At 35.6% G+C, this 27,344-nt stretch overlaps 1 protein-coding gene and 1 long non-coding RNA gene across 2 annotated transcripts; one reads left to right on the forward strand and one right to left on the reverse strand.

Moving 5' to 3' along the window:
* Positions 1 to 458: 458 nt before the first annotated feature.
* Positions 459 to 3,115, forward strand: LOC125583576. The gene has a single exon (XM_048750741.1). The coding sequence runs from the start codon at positions 1,326 to 1,328 to the stop codon at positions 1,632 to 1,634; it is 309 nt and encodes a 102-aa protein (XP_048606698.1). The 5' UTR covers positions 459 to 1,325; the 3' UTR covers positions 1,635 to 3,115.
* A 16,296-nt stretch (positions 3,116 to 19,411) lies between these two features.
* Positions 19,412 to 21,372, reverse strand: LOC106351258. The gene is made up of 2 exons (XR_001271229.3): positions 19,897 to 21,372; positions 19,412 to 19,822 (listed from the first exon to the last, which is right to left on the reverse strand). It is a non-coding gene; the product is annotated as an uncharacterized LOC106351258 (long non-coding RNA).
* Between the last annotated feature and the right edge of the window lie 5,972 nt (positions 21,373 to 27,344).

Below are 27,344 nucleotides of genomic sequence, written 5' to 3' on the forward strand. Positions count from 1 at the left end.
GGATTTAATCGGAGTAGCCCTCACCTTAGCAATATAGAGAAGTGGTATCTATGAAATCCAGCTGCTTAAATAGGCTCTAAATCTGAAACCAAGGCAAAAATTCGAGTCAGAACGCCTTTCAACGGTTAAAAACAGATCAGGTCAAAGTCTACGGAAAAGTCAACCCGCTGGTCAAAACTCAACCCGGTCAACCCTTGACCAGAAATCAATTTGACCTAACCGACCGGTTAACCCTTAACCGATTTCGAATTCAATTGAACCAGATCCTAATTAATTGCAAACCGGTTAAATCCTAACCAAAATCAATTTCTAATAACCAGCCGGTTTAACCTAACCGAATCTAAATCGATTTAAACTGGTCAACGAGTTAACTCACCAAGTCACCGGCGTGTCACGGTGGCCGGCGGTTGCGAGTCACGGCGGCCCGTCGGTGGCGAGTCACGGCGGCCCGGCGGCGGCGAGGCGGTTGTCCGGCGGTGGTGGTCCGACGGTGGTCCAGCGGCGGTGAAGTGGCGGTCGGACGGAAGTCCAGCGGAGGTGGTTGGCGACAGCAGCGGCGGTGATGATTGCCGCCGGCGGCCCGTGTAATTCACGCGCGCGCAGAGGTGAAAGTTTTGGAGTCTCTAGCGGCTTCGTCCAAACTCCGATTATGACGTGGTCAGTGGCTACGGCTTCGACGTTAGGAACATGATTGTGGCTTTGCATGCGCGAGATTATCAATGGTTAGAGAGATATGGCCGATTTACTGAACGGACAAAAACAAAGCTTAAATGCATGGCGGTTCTGGCGGTTACCTACGACCGTGAACAGTGGTGACGAAGCTGGCGTGACCCTGGGGTGCTGTGACTCCGATGATCTCCGGCGGTGGCTCTGCTTCCACAAAGATTTCACCTTTCTCTATTTATCTCTTCTTAGAACTCTCTTTCTCCTTTCTCTCTTATTTTTCTTCTAACTTTTTATTTTTATTTTTATGCCGGAGAAGAAAACAAAGCTGGGAATGAGTATTTATAGACAAAACAAGTGACCTTTGTATATGTGCATTGGACTTAGCCTGCTAACAAATTCCGAAACTGAAATCGGGTCGTTACATATATATTCAGTAAGCAAATTTATATAACAAAAAAATTAATCTAAATCTAACAAAAAATATAATATATATGAATGAAATTGTACAAAATGTACTATATGCATGTACCAAAGATGAACGAATAAAAGTGTCCAATAAAACCAGCTATATACGGATAAAAGGATTATAAATACAGAGGAACAAATTTTTGGAGACAAAATCAAATCATATACACAAATATCGAACAACGAGTGGAAACATGCAAAGAAAGTGGGCGACGATCATGTTTGCTTTGATAATGATCATAATATCAGTATCTTTACAAGGAGATGCATATGAGAAAAGAAGTGATTTTGCACGTACTCCATCATCGGCACTGGCACATCAATCAGAGAATGAGTTAATTCCTAAGCCTATACCTTGTATGTCCGACGTAACAAAAATCCCCGATTGTATTAAAGCAGTGATGCACTTTAGATTCATAGAGGTCACAAAGGAGTGTTTTGGGGTTGAGTTCAAATATGACTTTCCGGAGATGAAAAGGAAAATTCGCTTTCCTTGTAAATAGTTGGTCATATTTGATAAGACTTTTCATTATTTGCTTTAATCAGTGTCCACAATATGTACTAATAATTCTTTCTATAAAAATTTATAATTCATGGATTATGTATTCTACAAGATTATTTATGGAATAAGAAGTTTTTAATTACAAGCATGCGTTCTTCAGTTCTCAGATCCTGCTTTTGATCCTCATATGGCTACACGATATATTAGCTCACAAGATATATATAATCCTTTCACAGTTTCGTCTATTTAATCATTTTGATTATTTGTTCGTCTTAAAGAAATAGTTTTTAAGAAGTTCAGCTATTGTAACTAGTAGATAAGATTTGAGTTCCTATGTAATTTTTTTTTTTTGATGATCCTGATATTCGGATACCTTCGAAAGAGATCCGACTAGCGCCTAATGACTATCCACCGGAGCTAAGCCGGGGAGTCCGCCGATAGCATCTAGAGGAACCACCTTTTTCACCTTATTTTAATCGATGATGGCCGGTACTCGAACCTAGATAGCGGAACTCACAGCCGTGAACCCTTTACCATCAGGCTACATGCACCCGGAAAGCGAATTTTCCTTTCCATCTCCGGAAAGCAAAACTATAAATAAATGAGGGAAATTATTTATAAAGGCATGTAGGCTTGGGCGTTCGGATACTCGTTCGGGTTCTGATCAGATTTTTTGAATTTCGGTTCTATTTTGTAACATGTCCTAGGTCCCATATTGGTAAATTTGTAAGTATGGATTGGAATCAAATATAATAAATCGGTTTTGATTCAGTTTTGTATCACATTCTAAAACCCATAAAGTAATTATATATCATTCGGATTCGGGTTATATCCGATTGGTTCTGATATACCCAAAATAAAATAAAAAATTTAAAAGCAAACATAAAAATATGCTTATTATATACAACTAGGCGTGGGCCTGCACCTTGTGCGGATAATATATATTTTTCATAAAAGAAATTCATATTAATTAAAATATGTGTTTTTTTTATTTTCTTTAACTATTTCAATTTCTTATTGTGTGGCTTTCTTTTTCTTATGGTTTATACATGATTCTTCTACTTGGAAGTTGAATTATTTGTTTGATTGAATCTGATTTTAACATAGTTGCTTATAATACCAAAGAGCAGTGATATTTTTCTAATTTTGACATTTTTGGCTCGAGTTCGGTAGTTTAAGAGCATTTTTTTTGTTTATATAGTGTTCTGAATAAAAAGTAGATGCTAGATCTTTCAAAAGATCTAAGGTTTATTTTTTGGTGGTTCAAGTGCAAGCGCAATTATCTCAAGTTGTAAAGAAGAATATGAAGAAAAACGTCTTTAGTTTAGTGATACATGTTCTCCACAATGTAGAAAAATGCAGATAATTTTGATAAAATCAGTGATACATTTCACCTGTGATTTCCATGACGGATCTACAACAATGACGACATACAAAGTTACTCATGCATCATTAAAGCAATCATATATCTATATTATTAAAAGAGAAGTACCCATTTGAAAATGTTCTTACTTCATTAATTAAACTCCCTATTTTTTTGCTTGTCTTTTTCAGTTGCATTTATGAAATATCCTAAAACGAATAAAACTGCCTAATTTATTACTTGTCTTTTCAGTTACATTAATGAAATATGCTTAAATGAATTTAAACTTCCTATTTTATTGTTTGTCTTTTTCAGTTATCTTAATGAAATATCCTTAAATAAATTTGGACATAATGTCATTTAATCAACAAAAAAAACTCATGAGTTATCCTTACGTGGATAATTTTAATAATGGAGATTTTAAAAAACGTGCATCATTAAAATGTTACATAAAACATACAGCACTAATATATAACATGCATCAATAAAACTAGAATTTGACTCACACAATTGTACGGATATTATTTTCAGTTGATTAAATAAAAAAATATTTATTTATTCAAAAAATATTTAAGAATGACTATGTTTTTAAAAATTATATGACATTATTTGCTCATAACTCATTTGTCATTTGCTAAATTGTTAAAAATAAAATTTTAGCATAATATAACTCAGTTGTCATTTGCTAAATTTATGGTTTTTATTTATATTTTTTATTATTTAATTATAATATTTTCATTTTATATTTGAAAGAGAAATGAATTATCTTTCAAACAATATTTTTGTAAATGTATTTTTTTAAAAATAATCAATTTAAATTGTTATTATCATTGAATATAATTATTTTTGACATAATTTGAGTTTTCGTTTACATCAAAACTTATCATATTTTAGGATAATTTTAATTTAAAATGTAATTTTCATATTTTTCAAAAAAATTCTAAAAATATTTTTTTAAATATTTTCTTATAATTTTTTAAAAAAATATTGAGTTGCATTTCAAATAAAAAGGTAAAGATATTAAAAATATTCTAATTAAAATATGTAAAATTTAATATAGTTTTAAGAAAATGGTCAAAATAAAAAAAAATTACACATAAAAAAAATCATGATTTTTGTTAACTGGGCGGATCATTATTTATATGATATCGCAAACGAAAAAAAAATTTATGTTTTTACAATTATCTAATTAAGTATGTATACTCATTTTCTTATATTTTTTTATATGATATCACACATTCGTAAAAAAATAGATAGTTTAAGATGCAAAAAAAAAATATTTACTTAATGAATATAATATGAATGAATTTTACACATACATCTTTTAATAAAATAAATAATTAAAAACTGAAAATTCATACCCGCGCTGACGCGCAGGTTAGGATCTAGTTATCATTAAATTAGATCGTAAAAACTGTCATAAAAACAATATTTATGTACTCTCACACACAAACAAATCAAGCAACACATATCGTCATGTCTCATTATACGCTGAAAGAAATCTGATACATCTTTGCATATGAGGTCACAATGTACATGTCAAACATGTATCACTAAATATTAAAGATTCCAATTAACATCATGTTATAAAAATAAAATAATATAAAGTTAAACTAAATGCTGAATAAAACCTACATTGTGTCACGAAAAGTTAATTCTAACTTAGTTGAAAAAAAATTAAAGGTCTAACATTTACAACTTCACCAATAATTTCTAAAACACAAAACATTAGAATAAATAAGTTGTAAAAAATGAAAACATAAATTGGATACATCAATAAAAACACAACATGATATATAAAACTCATCAATTAAGATTTTGTTTTCATATTGATGTTCCAATATTTTAAAAATAGTTGAAATAACTATTTTTCAACTCCTTCGAGCAATCATCGCAAGGAGCGATTTTGATTGTTCTATGGAAGTTTATCTTGAAAGGGTGATGATTTGTTCTATATTATATAATATAGCCCCCGATTGTAAATTACTTAGAACAAAAAAATATCTTTGAAATAACTTAGATCATAATTTACCAAGCGAACGTTCATCAATAGAAGCATGAATCCTAGTCTCCTAATTTTTTTAATTAAAAAAATAAGTGATTAACTAGATCTTGACCCGTCCGATCGTGCGGGTTTTCTTTAATAGTAAAATATTTTAGATTATGCAATAAAATATACCACTGAATTAACATAATTTGGCGTTATATATTATTTAATTTTATAATAATAATTGTGTGGTATATAATATTATTAATTTATTATTATTAAATTTATAAAATAAATTTTAATTTTTGTGACAAAATTTATTTTAAAAACATTATTATGTAACGATACTGATTTACATAATTTTTTTTTATTTCTAAACTTGAAATATATATGGAAACTAAATTAAGTTGAACCTACATAGTAGAAAATTTGGTATATAGCTATTAATTAAAACAATTTTGTATAGTTGTTTAAATAGTAAACCAAATTGTTTTTTTTAACTTAGGAGAATACACGGACGTTAATAATAATAAAGTCTTATGTATACGATATGAATAAAGATCAAATGTTTCATCTATGAAAGGAGGTGTAAATTAGTTGTATTACATGGTAAAAACATTTAAAGGTGTGATTTCTAAGCGGTCTAAATTAAAAAATCACATATAAAATAAGTCATAATTTTTATGCTAAATAGATAATAATTTTATTTTTAAATTAGAAATAGAAATGAATATTTCTTTTTAAAAACATCTTTTAAAATACTTCTTAAATTTAATCTTGGAAATTAAATCAGTTTAAATTTGTTATTATTATTAAAATACTATTTAAATCATTTTTATAATTATTATTTTTTAATTTACTTTGTGATAATTAAAAATTTAATTATACTTTGTCATAATTAAAATTTTAATTAACTAATCTTGAAAATATATTTTAAAAATATTCTAAAAGATTTTTAAAAGATTTTGTTATAGATTTTTTTAAGATATTTATTGGTATTTTAAATAAAAATAAAGATATTAAAAGATATTATAATTAAGTTACGTAAAATTTAATAAATTTTCTAAGAATGGTCTAAATAAAAAAATCACAAATAAAAAAAATCATGACTTCTAATTTAATAATATAGATACCAAATTATATAAGAGTGAGTTACTATATTAGATACTTTTGTCTTTTTGACTACACAATTGGACACGTCATGCTTGCAAGACACAATTTATGATATCGAGGTGTTTTTTTGACATGCTTACCCTATATGTGAGTTAAGTATATTGCTTATAGTCGGACAAGGAAGAAACTCGTTAGCTCATTTTTTGGTTTGTTCATTAAATTTGTTATTTTTTACTTTTTCTAGGTTTGCTCTTTTTTTTCTCCACCGCGGTTTCCACCCTCGCCTCTTTCACCACCAATGCATCCACAACCATCTACCACCACTCACCACTCACCTCCGTATCTACCACCACCATATCCATAACCACCAACCTCCACTCCGGTATCCACCACGGCACTTCCACCTCCATCTCCCCACCCTCACGCCTTCTACCTCCACCGTATCCACCACCATCTCTTCCTCTCGAGTAACCACCACTTCTGTATCTACTGCCTCCGTATCCACCTCCATAACCACCGCCTCCTTATCCAGCTCCATATGAACAAAACATGAAATACGAACCAAACTAATCTATCTCACAATTAAATTTACATGTCACTGAAATTAATTAGTTCTAAATAAATGAATTTTGCCTACATCATCAGGTTACAAAAATCAAAGCTAAGAACACGTAACCTTGCTTCAAAACTGATGCATCGAAGAAGAGAAACAAACAAAAAAATCACAATCAAATGAATTAACAAAAGAAAAAAAAACTACGAACAATACGTATTTGGCAGAAAAAGTACGCAAAGAAAAAATAAAGAACAATCTCCAGAATTAATTATATTATTAATCTGAGAGAAAGACTACCGGATAAAATGGAAATAGGGACGAGGAGGAGGAAGATCAAGATATTTATAAATTATCACAATTACATGGATTAAAGGTGCGAATTCGCTATAACTTGAATCCAAGGTTCGTCAAAGGGGATCTTGAGCTTGGAGCAATGGCGGCTTCAATTTACGGTTCACCGGAGGTCACGAAGAAGGTCTGAGATGAGCTGTGGACGTGAGTGTAGGAACCGATACTTTCGATTTCCGTAATCGGAGGAAAGTCAGGAAACCCTAACTTTTCCTAAGGTCTCGGATTCTCTGCGAGAGCCAACGACAAGTGACCAAATAAATGCGAAAAATATGAAAAGATAACAAAACAAATTTATAGAAAAGGTAGATCTTATTTCGAATCCGCGTAAGAGCGTTGCGATCATTACAAGAGACTATAAAAGCTTCGGCCGCAGGAGCTGTCAGCGAATTACCTAGCTCTAGCAACCTAAAACCTTAAACTTAGTTGAGTCACAGCTCGATAACAGAAGACGGAAAATATATGAAAATGGTTTTGATTGATTTCGGATTGAACCTTATGAAAGGCTGCCTACGTACCCCTTTCGAGGATCAAGCCGAATGTAGTTCAAGAGTGAATCAAGAGATCGAACTGCTTGTGCGCGTTCATCTGGTAATCGGGTACCAGTCATAGAAACAGAGAATGTCGAGAAGCATGCCTCAAAGTTTCTAAATGCCGAGAGTTCCCCTTTTGCCTCACGCCTAAGACTCTTTATATACTTGCTCTAAGGTCAGTTTGCGCCTTTCCCCTTCTGCCCTTAAGCCGTCATAGCTCAAAAATGGAGATATTCCAATTTTTCCGATCTTCGTGATTATCTTCGGAAAATTCACATTTATCCGCAGAAACTTGACATTTATCTTGCCTTACGAACCAAGCATAAACCGTCATAAGGCTTATGGGTTTTCGGTTAAGAAATCGTAAGTGGGCTTCGAGTTGCGTTTTAGGCCTCTTTGGACCGAGCCGTGTGCGTGCTCGTTCGCTACGTAGCGACCGAGCTCAGCTCAAGCTCGGTCGCTACGTAGCGACTGAGCCATCTACGTGCTCGGTCGCTACATAGCGACAGAGCCGTGTATATGCTCGGTCACTACGTAGCGACCGAGCCGTGTACGTGCTCGGTCACTACGTAGCGACCGAGCTTGGCTTGAGCTCGATCGCTACGTAGCGATTGAGCCGTGTGCGTGCTCGGTCGCTACGTAGCGACCGAGCCGTGTACGTGCTCGGTCACTACGTAGCGACCGAGCTTGGCTTGAGCTCGATCGCTACGTAGCGATTGAGCCGTGTGCGTGCTCGGTCGCTACGTAGCGACCGAGCCGTGTACGTGCTCGTTCACTACGTAGCGACCGAGTTTGGCTGGAGCTCGGTCGCTACGTAGCGACCGAGCCGTGTCCGTGCTCGGTCGCTTCGTAGCGACGGAGCTTGGCTTGTGCGTGGTCCGATGGCCATACTTGAGCTTGTCCGTGGCCGATTTGGATACGTGTCTGTTGCCTTCAGACAATCGGTATTTAGTGGTTCGATTGAGATTAGAACAAGATTTTACCGCAAGGCTCTTCGTAAAGATTTCTTTACGAAGATTACTTTTCGTAAAAATGTTCATGCCGATTTTTACAGACTTTCAGACATTGATTCCGTCGTGACCGATTTTGACCCCAACAGTTAGCCCCCCAGCTCGTTAGAACCATGAGCTTCTAGCGTGAGTTAGGCGGAATTAATGGTTGAAAAGGTATGTGGTAAGTGGTCTTCTCGCTCTTCTAAAAGTGGAACGCGATAAGATTGGGGCTGCGCCTTATGACGGCTGCCTACGTACCCTTGTTGAAGGGATCAAACCTTTTGTAGTTCGTCTTGGAGTTAAGGTTCTTATGACTAGTTTTCCAGCGAGACCTTTACGGTCTAGTTTATATGTAGAGGTTATCAGGCGTGTTGCTGCCGATGGCATTTTATATGTGTGTAGTGGGAAGACTACGAGTTGTTATCTCGTAATCCAACTCTGTGTGAACTGCTATTTCCGTGATCTGTTTCGAGAGTTTTTCGCAGTGTGTAAACTTGCGGGATTTCTGAAGACGCTCGAATATTGGCCAAGAGACAAATTTTGGGATCTCGTATCATGGTGTTTGATACTATGCCTAGAGATGTTAGAGACCAGTGTGCTGGGTTTAGGGCAATACCTAGGTCTAATCACGGCTTTAGGGGGTGCGATGACTACTTCGACTTATGTTTCCCGTATCATTTTCGACCTGATTCCATCCCGCTTTAAAGTCCGCGATATGTTCTCGGCTTACGTGACTTGTATGGTAGGAATCGAGCATCTCTTCGAGGACAATTTTTAAGTCTCCCGAAAGTGCTGACCAAAATTTCGGATTTTTATATAGCATTATTACCCTTGTGTCGGGTGTATGAGAGCTATCTCTACGAGATGGCTAAGTTTGTTTGGGACGTTAAGAGTTTGTTGTGATCAGCAACAAACTTATCGATAGATATTACCGTTTTTGAGTCTTCGCGAAGAATACGTGTTTGAGAAGATGTTAGTATGTATGACTGTTTGGTCTTCCAAGAAGGTGCATTTATCGAGGACGGTAATTTTGTCGAAAAATGGTTCTTCAGGCGTCTGCGACGTCTCGCAATGCTGAAGATTGCTTTTTTCTTTCGTGTACCGTGTTTCGTGCTTGAAATGTTCGCGGGCTTGAAGATGTTTCGCGATATTGCAAGGGTTTAGTGTTAGCCATGTGTTTGAGAAACATTCTGGTCTGTCTATGGATGTTCGCAGCCAAAATTCTTGTTCCTGTTTGGATGCTAATAATTTGATTTGCGATCGAGGAATTAGGACTGAGGGGTCGCGTAAATTTGTCCATGGGAAGAAGTGTTTTCCTTCATAGTGCTTTGTGAAGTGTTGGCCTTTCGAGATCTATTTTGTGCATTTTTGAGGATGTTTCGTATAGCTCTAGAAGTTTTGTTACGAATTTTTCCTTACATGCCGCGTATTATGGGTAAAACATAGCGGGCTTAAAGTGAATTATGGAATGTATCAAACTTGATCGATTGTCGACAAGTTTTGGTTTTCCGTTAACCGTTTGGTTGTTAGGACTGAGTTTCGTTACGAAGAATTTATCATATGATTTCCGACAGTGGGTTATACGATAATTATTCTCTTAATAGTCTCACGACGTTTTTAGACAAATCGTAGATTGTCGTTTAGCCGTTAAGTGATGGAGCGATGGTTTCTCAAATATTTTGGCTTGGCGTGAAGGATGTGTTCACTCAGATAGCCAAGGATGTTGTAGGTTGAGGATTAGACCATGGTACTTTGACATTTAAGGTCATGTTAGCTTACGATCGTCCTTAAAGGGGATGGCAAATTCTGGTTTGGACCTTTACTGGAAGGCGTAATTGACCGAGGGCCAAAAAGCGCTTGTCGAGATTGATAGGCCAAGTTTGCCAGAGTTATCCGTCTTAAGATGGCTGATAGTTATAGAAAACGATTATATGCATTAGTTATCAGTTATACGATGAATGTTTCGTATAATTTTACCTATAATCTTATGAAAATTGATTCGATTTTGTCTGAGGAAGACGTAGCCTAAGAGGTTTGATACAGAACCAGTGCGGAGTCAGTTGCGGGACGATTGCCTGCTCGGATGTGACCGAGGGGAACGAAACGCTGAAGCCAGTGAGCCGCATGGTTAAAATACGAGATCTATTAAATCGTAATGCGAATAGATCTCTCTTTATATTGGTCATTCAAAGTCAGATTTTACAGCTTTGTGTTTGCTATACAAAATATACTTCTTCGTAAAACCAGTTATGTTTACTTTCAAAAGTTTCTTCGTAAGACTTGGTCTGATTGTACGAAGGATTTTTCATGTAAGTATTGGGGACCGATTTTACGAAGATTGTAAGTTGGTGATATGTATACACATGTCAAAGTAGCGTTGTTTCTGCGGGTTTTACGAGAAACGTTTCTGCTGTGATTTCGATCTTAGGTGAAAGTTGCTTGGAGTTACTCATGGAGTGTTACCAAAGTTTATTTCACTATGATCTAGTCGCTAAACGTTTTTCATTGGTTTTTTTTAGAGGATTCTCATGACACATTCGTTTCTGGAACAAATTGGTCAACCAGAGGTAGATCTAGCCAACGATCGGGAAGAAAGTGTTCCCTTTAATGTGCCCGATGCTACATTTATTCTCGAGTTTTCTTCGTCACAAATGTTCTCGATGCTTTTCCGTGACTCACTTGGTTTCAACGGAAACTGACAGAAATGCTTTGATGCTTGAAGATTTCTTGTAGAAATTTTTATACGAAAATGGCTTTAATTAAAGCTGGAAAAGGCTTCAAGACTTTGGCTAATCGTCAAGTTTCAGTTTGATATTGGTACAGGCTTTCTGTACGCATGATTGCGACAAGAAATGTTGTGTAGTCTTTGAGATTATGTTCATGATCGTCTGGATATGTTGCTAGCGTTTAGACGAATTTTAGATTGTCGTTTGCCTACTTGGGACGATTTGCTTTGAAGAAAGTGTTTTCTTGACGATTTGCAAAAGTTTTTGAAGTTTGAGAGTATACGAGTATAGTATATGTACCTACTCCCCCTTTTTTTTTACGAAAGAAAACGGTTGAACCGATACTTTGAAGAGTTATGTACGTTTCTTCTTTCGAGGTTTCAAATGACCGATAATCCGGGACGATTTAAAAACGACGCTGGGACTGTGATTTGGTTGTTTCCAGGTTGACGACTTGGAATATGTTGGTTTTAAGAAAATCGCTAGAAACGAATCGGTTTTAAGACGACGTTCGTGTCTCTAGTTTTTTCTCTCGTTAAGAGGCGAGCTGGATATGCGTGGCGATCATTTCTCGATTTTCAGAGAGTTTAGATCAGTTTGCAAAATCTGGCAGAACAGTCATGGAACAATATACCGGGACTGAAAAAATCGTCTAAGACTTAGTTCGCTAGACTATCCACCTATGTTTGAAGTTCCCTAAAGTTCTACGACAGTCTTAAAGGCGTTTCTATTTCTTAGTAATTTCCTACGAAAGTTCCAAGCCGGATTTCAAGTCGGAAATACCTTAGTTCTCTCGAAGATTCGGGTTAGCCTCTTCTCCGTTTTGCTTGCTCATTTTCCCTTACTCTTTTCGTGTCTGTCTGCCCATTTCGAATTGAAAGAATATAGATTCTTCCTGTACTCCTCTGCTTTCCAGGCCGTGTTTAGGCTGCTGTCAATATTTGCGGTTTTCGTGATCCATGTTTCAATCTGAGTATCATTGGATTTACAAAAGCGAATGAGCATCTCGTCGAAAACTTTTTTAGAGTTTAGGAATAGCCAGGGATGATCAAGAGGTGCCAAGGATGATCAGGAGGTGCCAAGGATGATCAGGAAGGTTTGCCAGGTGATGAGATTTTGGCGACAGATCAAGGCGCGAGAGGAAGGATGGTGAGACCGTGGAGAGAGGCGGATGGGCAAATTTTGATTTTCGGATTTCGCTCCATCTCTTTCCTTATCCGAGATTATTTTTCTACGATTGTTGTTAGACTTTCGAAGGTTGTCAAATGTTGCCAACATTAATTTTACGAAAGCTTTTTTCGAAAAATAATATCAAGTTTAATTTTACGAAAGTTTTTCCGCACAATGTTATCGATTTTAATTTTACGAAAGTTGTTTCGTAAAAGGTTTGTCGAGCTTAAATTTTGCAAAGGTTATTTCGCGAGATGTTGTCGAGCATAATTTTACGAGATTTTTTCCGTAAATAAGTTTTCAAGTTTTGGTTGTACGAGAACCGTGACGAGGATAATTATTGCAACCAAACTTAATCAGAAGTTTTTCTCATATCCGTGGGATTGATCCGTTGAAGTTTCGAGTAAGTTTTTTCAAAGTAAGATTTAGGTGACAAACATCGACAACTCGCGGAATTTGTTACTATGGAAGTCATACTTGAATTCTTACGAAACCTTAGGCTTCAGAAAACGTTTTAGCGGTGGGGATACGATCTCCCGTTTTGCTTTATTTAGTCTTCGTCAGGCGTTTTAGGTTTCGGGTGATTCTATAGAAATTAACTTCGTTTCCCTGAAAGTTATTTGGAAGAAGTACAGCAGTGGGGGTTTCATAACCGATTTGTTGTGCTTCCTTTTTATACGATAAATCTAGGGTTTTTCCGAAAGATATTCGGAAGAAGTACAGGTGAGTTATGTACCAGATTTGATGTGCTTCCTTTTTTCTGCGACCGACCTAGGGTTTTTCCGCAAGATAGTCGGAAGAAGTACAGCGGCGAGTTATGTACCCTATTTGCTGTGCTTCCCTTTTCCACGATTAACCTAGGGTTTTTCTGCGGTTTTGGGGAGAGGAAGTTTTACTTTTCCGAAAAGTTTTCGGAAAACGTGTTTTGGTAAAACTCTTACATGTTGAGATTTCTTTAGTTCGGTAATGAGCCAAACTTACGGGGTTTGATAAGATTTATCGTTTCCCTTTATGTTTAGAAAGAGAAATCGCGAGCTCGTTTCATTGCACTTCCTGTGGCGAAAAGTCGCGGCAAGATTTTCGATTTTCTCAAGAACTGTGGCGTTTGCGTAAGCGTTTGCCATAGGCGCAGTGGCGGCTGGAGTTGTCTTACCAGCGTTGTTGCGAACTGCGATTTTGTCTTTCGTATTTCCAGACATTGTTTTGATCAAGCGTTTTGCGGCTATGAGTTAGAGTAATCCGTACCCCCTCCTTCTAGCGCCAAACTGTGGGAACCAAAATTCACACCGTCGATTTCCGTAATCGGAGGAAAGTCAGGAAACCCTAACTTTCCCTGAGGTCCCGGATTCTCTGCGAGAGCCAACGACAAGTGACCAAATAATTGCGGAAAATATGAAAAGATAACAAAACAAATTTATAGAAAAGGTAGATCTTATTTCGAATCCGCGTAAGAGCTTTGCGATCATTACAAGAGACTATAAAAGCTTCGGCCGCAAGAGCTGTCAGCGAATTACCTTGCTCTAGCTACCTAAAACCTTAAACCTAGTTGAGTCGCAGCTCGATAACAGAAGAACAAAAAGATATGAAATCGGTTTTGATTGATTTCGGACTGAAACTTATGAAAGGCTGCCTACGTACCCCTTTCGAGGATCAAGCCGAACGTAGTTCAAGAGTGAACCAAGAGATCGAACTGCTTGTGCACGTTCGTCTGGTAATCGGGTGCCAGTAATAGAAACAGAGCATGTCGAGAATCATGCCTCAAAGTTTCTAAATGCCGAGAGTTCCCTTTTTGCCTCTCGCCTAGGACTCCTTATATACTTGCTCCTAGGTCGGTTTGCGTCTTTTCCCTTCTGCCCTTAAGCCGTCATAGCTCGAAAATGGAGATATTCCAATTTTCCCGATCTTCGTGATTATCTTCGGAAACTTCACATTTATCCGTGGAAGCTTGACATTTATCTTGCCTTTCGAACCAAGCATAAACCGTCATAAGGCTTATGGGTTTTCAGTTAAAAAATCGTAAGTGGGCTTCGAGTTGCGTTTTAGGCCTCTTTGGGCCGTCTTTGACTCGAAACGTTTATTGCGGTTTCTTCGTTAAAAACAAACTTTCCGCGGTTTTTATCATAAAGTTTGACTGATGACTTCGAGTGATGAGAAACAGGGAAGCAGATAACAAGCGACGGAAGCGGGTAAGCGGAGGCGGGTAAGCGACATATTAATAGTTAAGCGACGGAGGTAAGCGGAGGAAGCGCGAGGAGTTAACGACCGGACGTGCTGCAACCTAGGGATCACCACCCTCGGTGTGGTCAGTACTCCATACTGTCGGGCAGCGAAGCTTACACTTGTTAAGAATGGTTTAGCCATGGCCTACGGGAGATAGCATTAAAGAGTAGACGAGAATGCATGGATTCGTGTCGTATCGACGTTTTGGGAAAGTTCGGTCGTTACGCAGCGACCGAGCCATGTACGTGCTTGGTCGCTATGTAGCGACCGAGCTTGGGTGGAGCTCGGTCGCTACGTAGCGACCGAGCTTGGCTGGAGCTTGGTCGCTACGTAGCGACCGAGCTTGGCTTGTGCGTGGTCCGATGGCCATACTTGAGCTTGTCTGTGGCCGATTTGGATACGTGTCTGTTGCCTTCAGACAATCGGTATTTAGTGGTTCGATTGAGATTAGAACAAGATTTTACCGCAAGGCTCTTCGTAAAGATTTCTTTACGAAAATTAATTTTCGTAAAAATGTTCATGCCGATTTTTACGGACTTTCAGACATTGATTCCGCCGTGACCGATTTTAACCCCAACAGTGAGGAAGCGAGTTGTGACGATTGAGTAGGTTGCAAACAACAAAGGTGAGATTGCATATCAGGACACGGCTCGATGGTGAATGGAGGTCAAGGGCTGAAACTAAGAGAAGATCGTGGAAGAGCTTAATCACGGTTGAGTATCTTTGGCATCAATAGGAAATAATAAGAATGTATTTTGCTGGAATTAGGATTGGAAAAGTTATAAAGTTTTAAAAATTAAAAAAGAAAAGAAACAAAATCAGTTCAGCTCAGATTAAATGAAGTAACATGAGAAAAATATGATTGAAGAGCAAATTAGCCATTCACCACACAAAAAGTGTGTTTCCAGCATAAAGTGTCTAATGTAGTAAATAGAAAGACATAAAGTGTCTGTGAGAGTAATTCTTTCATTATATAATCAATAAAAAAGTAAAAAAAAATACAACACTTACAATGGTATCAACTAACACCAATTCAATCAAAACGATTTTGTTTTCCAAGTATTCCAAAATTTCAACATCTTAGTTTTAGTCTTGTAGGAATCTTTTAGCCGGATCAATATTTTAGTTATTTGTTTAATGAATCGATAGATATTTTTTACCAAAATTTCTTTAAGATTAAAGAAATGATGATGTTAGTCTATTTTGACTAGTTTGACTTTAATTAAATGGTTTTGCAGAAATTTCTGTTTAGATAATGTTTAAGAAAAAAATTTAGATGTTTGATATCGCTCAAAAAGTTAGAATTTATTTTATATTTGTTCCTCATTTCATCCTTGTTGCAATAAATTTTAAGAAAGTGGTATTCTAATAAGAAACAGCTTTAATTTTTCCTTTATGAAAACACAACATAAATAATAGCTTGATACTAATAATTTTCTTTTTTTTGCCAAATCATATAAAGTTTCACAATAAATCTAGGAAAGAACACCATCATCGTAATAACCTAATAAAAGTTTATTAATAATTTAAAATAACATAAAATATTAATTTCCAAAAACAATACTAGTATTACCTTTATCAGTCAGACCTAAGAGCAAACACTCTTTCATCAGGCAATATATTTGATTAAGCATTTTTTTCTTTTTGATGAACCCTATGAACATTATTAAAGTCTAGATAATTTTCATCTTCATTAAAATTTGAATTTATAGCCACAAAATAAACGAAACCATCTATATCATGATGTTGCTTCAAATTATATAATTTAAAAACATGAATAAAACCACTGTTTTGTGAATGTTTACGTAATCTCTTATGTTTTAAACTATTCATATTTTTCTTCTTGCAAATTTGCTATTCTTTTGTTTTTCAATACGATATGTAGTCGAACACTATGCTGGTATTGGTGGAGCATAAGCATAAGATTTTATAGTGATAACTATTAGCAAAACCTACGGTAGTTAAAAACATACTTTTTAACTAAATACTTATAAACTAAAAAAGTAAATTACATAGACCTGTTAATGTAGAGAGTTATATGAATGTTTTTTGTATTATTAACGTGAATACAGAAGAGGTTTTATAGTACAAGACAGAAGCCCTAAGCGTATATACATATAGTAATGAGAGAATATGTGATTGCCATATTAGGAGATATGATTGAGATTGTGTATATCTCTATATGCCCCTTCATGATGGAAGAGTGGAAGACAGTCAAATCTTGGAAGAGTGTGTCTCCAGGAGTGCGCGGGAAACTGGTTTGGTGAGTGCATCAGCAAGTTGGTCTTTGGAGGAGACATGTGAGACTCTGAGAAAGCCTGATTGAACGAGCTCACGAATGTAATGATAAGCAAGGGCGACGTGTTTCATTCTTGAGTGAAAGACTGGAATGGCGCAGAGATAAGTGATGTCAACGTTGTCACAGTAGATAACAGGTTCTGTTGATGAGAGTACGCCAAGTTCTTGAAGAAGCGAAACTATCCATTGAAGCTTAGCAGCCGTGTCTGCAACACATCTATATTCAGCTTCAGTTGAACTCTGTGCCACTGTCTTTTGTTTCTTTGATGACCAGACAACCGGATTTGAGCCAAGATATACAATGTATGCGCTAGTTGAGGTATAGTCATCTTTGTTTCCAGCCCAATCAGCGTCAGAAAAGGCATGAAGTGCAAGAGTTGTGTTGCTGCGTAGATAAATGCCACGATCTCGAGTTCCTGCAAGATATCTTAGGACTCTCTTGGCTGCTTGCCAATGCAAGTCAGTTGGCCTATGCATAAACTGTGATAACTTATTCACAGCAAAGGAGATGTCTGGCCGGGTGAAGTGAAGATACTGCAGGCTGCCTACTACCATTCTGTACTCAGAGCCATCAGATAGAGCAGTTCCAGAAGTTAGTTGTAGACGATCAGTTGGTACCATCGGAGATGATGCTGGATTAGCAGTAGACATTTGAACACTGCCTAGCAGGTCATTGATGTATTTGCGCTGTGTCAGGAGCAAACCAGAGGTTGATCGTTGTGCTTCTATGCCAAGAAAATAAGATAGAGCGCCGACGTCTTTGAGGGAGAACCGTTGACTCAGAATGTCAATGAACTGTTGGACACGTTTGGGGTCATTGCCGGTGACAATAATATCATCAACGTAGATAAGGACATAGAGCTTGATGTTGTGGACATGGAGAATGAAAAGTGAAGCATCAGCAAGGGAGTTTTTGAATCCATATTCAAGTAAGAACGTGTGTAACTCCATGTACCACACACGAGGGGCTTGTTTCAAGCCATAGATGGCTTTGTTGAGCTTGCACACGTAGTCTGGTTTGTCTTTGTCGACAAATCCCGGTGGCTGCTCCATGTAAACATCTTCCGTGAGAGTCCCTTGTAAGAAGGCGTTGTTTACGTCCAGCTGACGTAACGGCCAGTTTTGAGAGACACTGAGACCAAGAACAAGGAGAACTGTTGGCTGCTTAATAACCGGACTGTAGGTGTCTTGAAAGTCGACGCCTGGTCTCTGATGGTAACCTTTAGCTACTAGGCGAGATTTGCGGGGATCGATTGTTCCATCAGCTTTTCTTTTGATTCTGTAAACCCATCTGCAACCAACAATGTTGTACTCAGGTTGCTTTGGTACTAGACTCCAGGTGTAGTTGCGAGGTGTAGTTGCGTAGCTGTGAATCAAATTCTTCACTGATTGATCCTCTCCATAGCTCATCTTTTAGAGCTTGTAGCAGTGTTGTTGGCTCGTTCTCAGTTGGAAGAAGGGTTTTCTTGTTCACCACGAAAGAGAATTTCTTCGCGGGTTTGAAGACCATGTTCTTGGCTCTTGTGGTCATGCGGTGAGTGTTTTCAGCTCGTGGCTGTTCTTGTTGAGGAGAAGCAGCTGGTTAAGCTGGTGGTGATGCAGCATTGGAAGGTTCTCCTCTGTTTTGATCTATGTTCTGCGACAACAAAGAAGAAGCAGATGGTGGCCGAGGAACAATATTAACTTGTTCTCAGGTCATAGTATCCATACCTGGGGGCACACTTGATGATGGAGGATCGCTAGGCGGAACCGAGATTCTGGTGACTGGCGAGCACCAATTTGGAGGTGGGTTTGAGTTTGACTGGAGTTGAGGTTAAAGAGGTGAAAGGAAAGGCTTTTTCTACAAAATGCACATGGCGAGAGACAAAGATGCGAGAGGATGAAGGTTTAAGACTGAGGAAAGCACTTTGAGAAGAGAATAGCTAAGAAATATGCACGGTTTAGACTTTGGCTCCAGCTTGTGATGATTGTATGGTTTGATCCATGGGACGCAGAGACATCCAAAACTCTTTAGTTTGGTGTAGTTTGGTGTACCGTGGAAGCACTACAAGAAAACAACTCTGTTGTAAGGGAAAAAAAGCCTCGCAATTCTTTTGCAAATCGCAATTTGCAAAGAAATTGCGAGGAAAACATATTCCTCGCAAATTCGTTCTCGCAAATAGAAAACGCTCGCAATTCCCTTGCAAATTTGGAAGAGAAAAATGTTTCACGCAAATTTGCGACGAAAAGTGGTTCCTCGCAAATTTGCGATGGAAAGTAGTTCCTCGCAAATTTGCGATGAAATATGGTTGGTTGCAAATTTGCGACGAAAAAAAATTCCTCTCAAATTTGCGATAAAATATGGTTCGTTGCAAATTTGCAACGAAAAATGATTCTTCTCAAATTTGCAATAGATTTACGCAATTTTTTTAAGTATTAAAAATATATATAATTTTCAGTCTTATTTACATTATCCAAATTAAAAATAGAAAATCACAAAATACAATTAAAATATATAATTTAATAATTTTTATTTACAAAATAATTGAATTTGGATTACAAATTAAAGTAGTTTTAAATAATTAACCTAATAAAAAAATTATACAGTTCACACCTAAACCTAAAGCCCTAACTCCTCACGCCTCCGCCTCCGCCTCCTTTGACGACTCCGGCAAATGCCACCAGTACTCAAGCGACTTCTCTGTCTAACACCACCAACCCTACGTGACCACGCCTTGTCTCGTCCGCGTCCGCCTCCCACATGAAGCTTTTCTGCCTCCTCCGCCATTAAGCTTTTCTGCCTCGTCATCCACGTTCCGCCACCGCTCCTCCATGCTCGCCACCGGCGACAACTGATTCATCACGCCACCACTACCGACTCGTCACATCACCACTTTCTCAGATCTGGAAAATAAAAAACATTAATAAATTTCAAAACAGAGGAGTGTAAGAGAAGAAACAAAACACATAAATCTCACCAACGATTGTTGATGCTTGCTCTGTCTTTTTTTTCATTGATGGAGATGAGATGAGAAGAAGAGAAGACGAGAGAGGAGAAGAGCAAGCATGAAGTCTCGATAGAGGAGAGAAGGAAGAAAAAGATAAATCAAATATTAAATCAAATACATTAGTTTCTTCCTTTAGATTGACACTTATCAACGACCGAGTTTAATAATGAGTGATCCACCTTTTACAATGTGGACCAATGAGAAAGAGTGACGAAGATTAACAAAAGATTGATTTAAGGCCATTGGATCAAAAGTTATCAATGGTCAGAGATTATCGTGTTTTTGTTTAATAATTGTTTTAGAAATTGTGTTTTTATTGTTTAACTAATTTTATTTATATAAAAATTATAAATTTTATAAAGTTATAAATTTTATAATGTTAATGATATATCACATTAACAAAAGTGGCATGATTTTATTTTTTAATTTGAGTTTAGGATATATGATTTGGGGGTATGGTTTATATTTAGAGCTTATGGTTTGGATTTAAGATATGAAATTAAAATTTAAAAATATGAAAATTTGAGTTCAAACTTAAGATTTAAGGTTATCTTAATTTTAAAAAATTAAATATAAGGTTAATGTTTATGATTATTAGTTATGTTAAAGTTTTGGTGTTTAAATTTTAAAATATTAAAGTTGGTGTGTTTGGATTTTGGTGATTAAATTTGAGATATAGTGTTTGGGATAAATGTGGTTTAGGGTTTATGGTTAAAGTTTGGAAATAGATATATAGTTTGAGATTAAGTTTTAAACAAATATTTAGTTTTATAAGTTTGTATTTAAGATTCAGAGTTTAAGTTTTCAAACATTATAAAGTTTACTGTATAGAGTTTAAATCGTGACTAGTTTTGAAATTTTCATTTTGAGTTGAAAAAAATGAATTTGCAAGGGAAATGCAATGGATTCCTTACAATTCTCTCGCCAATTTGCGATTTACAAGGGAATTCCGAGAATTCCCTTGCAAATCCATTGCGAAAATTCCCTTGCAAATCCATTGAAAATTCATAAATAGTGCATTTTAGGGTTTCGTTTGAGGTTTTGCTATCTTTTCGGTAGACTATATGTATTTACTATTTAGTGATTCTATTAAAAACAAATAATTAATGTGAAAGTATGTTTAACATTTTCCGGAAATTTAGTTGACGTATATGAGTTATATAAGTTATAAGGGTTTGATGTTAATTACTTGTAATAACAAATTAAGTGTTGGGACTTAAGTTCATAACTATATTTAATTAAATTTCTGAAAATATTTTTTGACGTACATTTTAAACACTAAATGATTCAATAAAATGTGTTATCCTACACCAAAATCCTTGATGAAACCCAAACCGTTTAAGTTTGGAAACATGGATTTGCAAGGGATTTGTGAGGGATCCATTGCAATTCCCTTGCTAATTTGCCAGTGCTTAGGTTCTCTTGCAAATTTGCAAGAGAATTGCGAGGGATTCTTTGCAAATTCATAAGTCAATGATTTTAGGGTTTTGTTTGGGGGTTTGGTATAGTTTTGGTGAATTTATATGCATTTTGTATTTATTGTTTGAAAATATAATTAACCTGAAAATTTGTTTCAATTTTTTTTAGAAATTTAGTTGAAGTGTATTTATTGTATAAATTATAGAGTTTTGATGTTTAGTACTTCGTTATATTAGTTCAAGTGTCGGGAAATATTTATCCCGTGAATATATCAATGTACTTATTAAACACTAAATATTTTAATTAATGTTTTTATTTATTAATTTTATTTGATTTTGTGAGAGAAATGTGAAAATGTACATATATCATGCATGTTCTTTGCAAATCCATTGCAAATTTGCAAAGGAATTGTGAAGAAACAAGATAGACAGACAAAGTTCTAGCAAATCCCTCGCAAATTTGCGAGAAAAATGTTTTCTCGCAAATTTGTGAGGACTCTTTAACTTCCTTCGCAAATATCTCGCAAATTTGCGAGCGGGTATTTTCCTCGCAAATTTGCAAGAGATTTGCATGAGTTTTATTTTTTCTTGCAATTCCGTTGCAAAACTGTCGCAAGTTTGCATGGAAAATTTTCTCTCGCAAATTTTCCTCGCAACATGTGTGTTTTCTTGTAGTGAAGAGCTTTTGATAAGCTGAAGCATTTTCTAGAGTTGGTGTTGGCTGTCGATTGATCAAATAGACAGCAGTGGAGAGAGATAAGGTCCAGTATGTAGGAGGCATGGAAGCTTGAGATAGGAGAGCAAGACCAGTTTCTACAATTTGTCTGTGTCTTCTCTCCGAGAAGCCATTGTGCTATGGAGTATGGGGAGAGTATGTAAGAACCTTATTTTACTACCATAGGACAACTGATATTTGTAAAGAATAATAAGAACATAATTCAAAATTACAATACCGAAATATAAGAATAAAGAAGAATTACAGAGTCGAGATAGTAAATTTATTTCCTTAAATCTTTAAACGCCCCGTAGTGTGACGGTTTTATAGCGCTCAGATTCCCATGATACAACTGCATCATTGTTTCTGTTTACCATCACCGAAAAACATAATCTATAGATCCTAATTTTGTGTTGTACTCTCAGGCTCAAAATAAAAAAAATAAACATAACTATTCATAATGGGAGAATTGTTTTTTCTTTGCTGTTGTATTCAAGGTTGCTAGTAATGAGAAGACCAATAGCTATTATATAGCCCACAGACCAAACCATACATTTGTCATAAACCACACCTTCAACGTAAGGTAATTAATATGAAGATTTGAGAATTATTCTCTCATTATAATATGGATGTGCATTTAAGCAGAAGTTACAAAATTAAAATCAACTTTGCATTCATTTTCTTAAATCACATTGAACATGTCCATTATTATTAGAAAATATATTTTCCCATTTCTAATTTTACTTTTGTCAACCACAAAGTCCAAAATAAAGACTGAGACCAACAAGACCAAAACATGAAATTTATTTATGGTCCAAATATCTTTTCTTATACAATCAAAGTGTTAAACTTTAATGTATTTTCTCTATTTTGAATAAAAGAGGAATTAAACCTCATATTTCTAATATAGATATTTTATAAATAATCCATTTTAGATTTTCATTTCTCATTCAAAACCAACTTCGATTTTGACATACAAGTACACTGCTTCATAGTGTCAAACATTTGGTTATTCCGATGAACGTCTTCGTCCGGAAACTTACCGGAAAATGGTCTAAAACCATTTAGTCAAAAACGAGTTCCAACAATCCCACACATGAATAGAAATGACTATAAACACTAGACGACTCGACAGACTTGACTTACTAGACAAGACTCGACCTAAGGACTTTTGAGAGTACAAACGAAAATCCCACTGCATGATGATTTGGTAGCAATTTTTCAGCTTTGAACCAGTAATTGTTAATGGATATCGGATTTACTCGGCCAGGAGCTGGCCATGATGTCTTGAACCTCCCGGGCTTTGGTGTAAACCTAGACAATAGCAATAACACAGCTTCATTCTCTCACAGAACTAGGTTCTCTATTGTGTTCATTTTGGCCGCGAACAGTCCTGGTTAATCATGAGTGAACTTGGAGAATATAGCATTTCCTTCATTCTCCTAGAAACGGCCCCATTTCACACTCACAAGGTGATTTGTCATTAGCTTTGTTTAGAGGAGTATCATGTACTACTCCATTCATATCTCAAAGCTATGGACATAAATCATTAAAAGCAAATGCTTATCCTATAATCCTTACATGTAGCACTGTTTAATCATCATAGGAACTGGTATAGACCGAAGTCTTACAGTGCTTTTGGCAGGCTTAGTTTGACTTAGTTGTCTCCTTGAACCTATTTATTGGGATCTCCAGTCAGTTAGATAGAGTTACCGCCAAACCTCATCTTAATTCACAGGCTACCCATTCCTTTAGATGATTTAACAAATTGATCTCATGACATACCTTTAATAAAAAGATCCTAGGTTGTCATCACATTGAACATAATCTCTTGAGATTAGTCGAGATCAATTGTCTAATGATTTTTGTCATATTTTTTCAAAATACAATTAATCATTATACACAAAACTCAGTGTATGACACTAGTTTTTTTTTTTCCAAAAAAGAATCATATTGTGATAACTATCACTAAGTTCATTTGGCCTCATGCCAACAACTTTATATGGTAAGCAAAGCTTCCTCAACATTTCTTGAAATAACTTAAAAACATGCATATTTACATTTAAGATCTCTTAAGAGTTTAGAAAAATGATCTACAACTCTTTTATATTTAAATGAATAAAAAGAAATTTCTGAAAATATTAAAATTTTCTTTTTGATGTATTTAATTTTTAGAAATTCACATTTTTCATACAACTATTTTCATAGTTCTCTCAAGTTGATTTATAAATCTAACTTGTATGTTTTGGATCTTTTCCAAACACATATTTTGATTTTTTAGCAAATATACATATCATTACAAGATATTACTTTGGCTATAAAAAACACTCAATTTTATATAATTATTCTCAACCATACTGACTTTAGAAACTACAAAACACATGTCAGTTTCAGTCACATTGGTCTGAAAATTTTCATTGTTTTTGTATGGTCAATCTATTTACAAATTGCATTTAAGCATTGACGAAATATAAATGTTTTGATAAGTATCAACAAACATTTTATTTTCTATGGCAAATGATTTATATGTGGCAGACCTCTCCCAAACTAAATTTGGGGCGTCGACTCACTAAATCCATTTCCATATATACCATTTTATCTCTTAAAGATCAAAATGTTTTTATAATTTGATGTATTTCACCATACTTAAAACCTTGAATTTCTTTTTCTTTTTTTCATTGGTCGCACATGTACTTAATAATTAAATTAAGTTACACACCAAAAGAAAAATATCTGAAACAAGAAATCAAAACGTTAGACATTTTTGATAATTAAAGCGAAATAATTATCTTTAACCAAGTCAAAGCAACCATTAACCAAGTCAAAGCAGTAACATATTTTGAACAAATAAATTATTTGTTCACAACTAAATGCAAAACAAATACACAAAAATAAATGCATTAAAAGCTTAAATATGCCACAAGAACAAACGTTCCACACTTGCTAATATATGCATACTAATCATTTAACTCATATTAAAAATGCTACAAGAAACGCTTGACTCTTGCTAATATATGCAAGATCAAACGCTTGAATTTTGATAAAAACCAGCCGTATAAGCATGGTTAAACCAGAAGTAAACCAAAATTAGATCATACAAGTCACACTTTTGTTTCAAAATAATTTTAAAAATCAAAACGAAAGTGCAACACGACGGTTTCAACACGTCAATAGAAAAATCTAATCAAATTGTTTTTTTTTCAGACAATCTGTAACTAATGATCAACGCTTGATGATAAAGAAGATTCACAGAAAAGCAATAGCTAAGATTATTATAAAAGATCCCTGCACATAATCGATCTGAAAAGATCATAACAATTGCTTGTATTTTCCATCACCATGAATTCTCGAATTCATGTTTTTATGATAAAACAAGATCCGATTCCGGCTTCTTTAACCTGTTCTTAAAAATAAAAACTGTTAACAAATATCAGTATTGTTAGTGTAAAAGCATAAACAATATTTAAAGATTTAAGAGTGTAAGAATCTTATTTTACTACCATAGGACAACTGATATTTGTAAAGAATAATAAGAACATAAATCAAAATTACAATACCGAAATATAAGAATAAAGAAGAATTACAGAGTTGAGATAGTTAATCTCTTTCCTTAAATCTTTAAACGCCCCGTAGTGTGACGGTTTTATAGCGCTAAGATTCCCATGATACAACTGCAGCATTGTTTCTGTTTACCATCACCGAAAAACAGAATCTATCGACCATAATTTTGTGTTGTACTCTCAGACTCAAAATAAAAAAAATAAACATAACTATTCATAATGGGAGAATTGTTTTTTCTTTGTTGTTGTATTCAAGGTTGCTAGTAATGAGAAGACCAATAGCTATTATATAGCCCATAGACCAAACGATACGTTTGTCATAAACCACACCTTCAACGTAAGGTAATTAATATGGGGATTTGAGAATTATTCTCTCATTATTATATGGATGTGCATTTAAGCAGAAGTTACAAAATTAAAATCAACTTTGCATTCATTTTCTTAAATCACGTCGACCATGTCCATTATTATTAGAAAATATATTTTTCCATTTCTATTTTAACTTTTGTCAACCACAAAGTCCAAAATAAAGACTGAGACCAACAAGACCAAAACATGAAATTTATTTATGGTCCAAATATCTTTTCTTATACAATCAAAGCGTTAAACTTTAATGTATTTTCTCCATTTTAAATAAAAGAGGAATTAAACCTCATATTTCTAATATGGATATTTTATAAATAATCCATTTTTGATTTTCATTTCTCATTTAAAACCAATTCCGATTTTAATATACAAGTACACTACTTCATAGTGTTAAACATTCGGTTATTCCGACGAACGTCTTCGTTCGGAAACTTACCGGAAAATGATCTAAAACCATTTAGTCAAAAACGAGTTCCAACAGAGTAGTAAGGTGAGAAACGCCATGTGTGGAGAGAAAGTCAGCCAAGGCTAAGTACTCGCCTCCATTGTCGGAGTAGAGTGTTGTGAGACGATGATCAAAGCGTGCTTCTACCAAGTCTTTCCAGCGGATGAATATGTTTTTAACATCAGACTTGTGGCGTATGGGTAAAACCAAATGTAGTGTGTGAAGTGATCAACGAATATAACATAGTATTTGAATCCATCGATAGAAAGAAGGGGTGAGGTCCACACATCGGAGTAAACAAGCTCAAGAGGTTTACTTGTTTTGAGAGAGGAAGTGTTTGAGAAAGGAAGCTTATGGCTTTTGTTTATTGAGTAATCAACGCAATGAAAAGATGATAAAGAGTTTGAATCAGAAAGCATAGAAGATGAAACAACAGATTTTAAAACTGAAAGAGAAGGATGTCCCAATCTTGAGTGCCAGATGGAGAGAAGACATTTGATTGAAGAAGAAAAGGCTGAGGGTTGTTTTGAATCTCGGCCTGGCCATACATATCCTCCATCTTCAGTTTTTCCCTTGATCACTTGTGCCCCCGAGTTCAGATCCTTGACCTGAAACTTGGTAAGAATTCCACAGATACATTGTTATCCGTACAAAGCTTATTAACTGATAACAGGTTACGAGCAATAGTAGGGACATGTAAAACATCAGTTAAATGAAGAGTGGAACCGGTGTTGGCGATTTCAAGTCCCATTCTGTTACCAATTTGCACTTCTTCACCTCCATTGTATGGAGCATGGAGCGAGAGGTTGGCGAGATCAGAGGTGAGGTGATGAGAAGCACCGGAGTCTAGGAGCCAAGATGGAGTCTCATGCCCCTGAAACATCGCATTGTACGCCTTTGGAGACTGATGCTGA

Source organism: Brassica napus, chromosome C3 (genome assembly GCF_020379485.1).
Source record: "Brassica napus cultivar Da-Ae chromosome C3, Da-Ae, whole genome shotgun sequence".
Lineage (NCBI taxonomy): Eukaryota > Viridiplantae > Streptophyta > Magnoliopsida > Brassicales > Brassicaceae > Brassica > Brassica napus.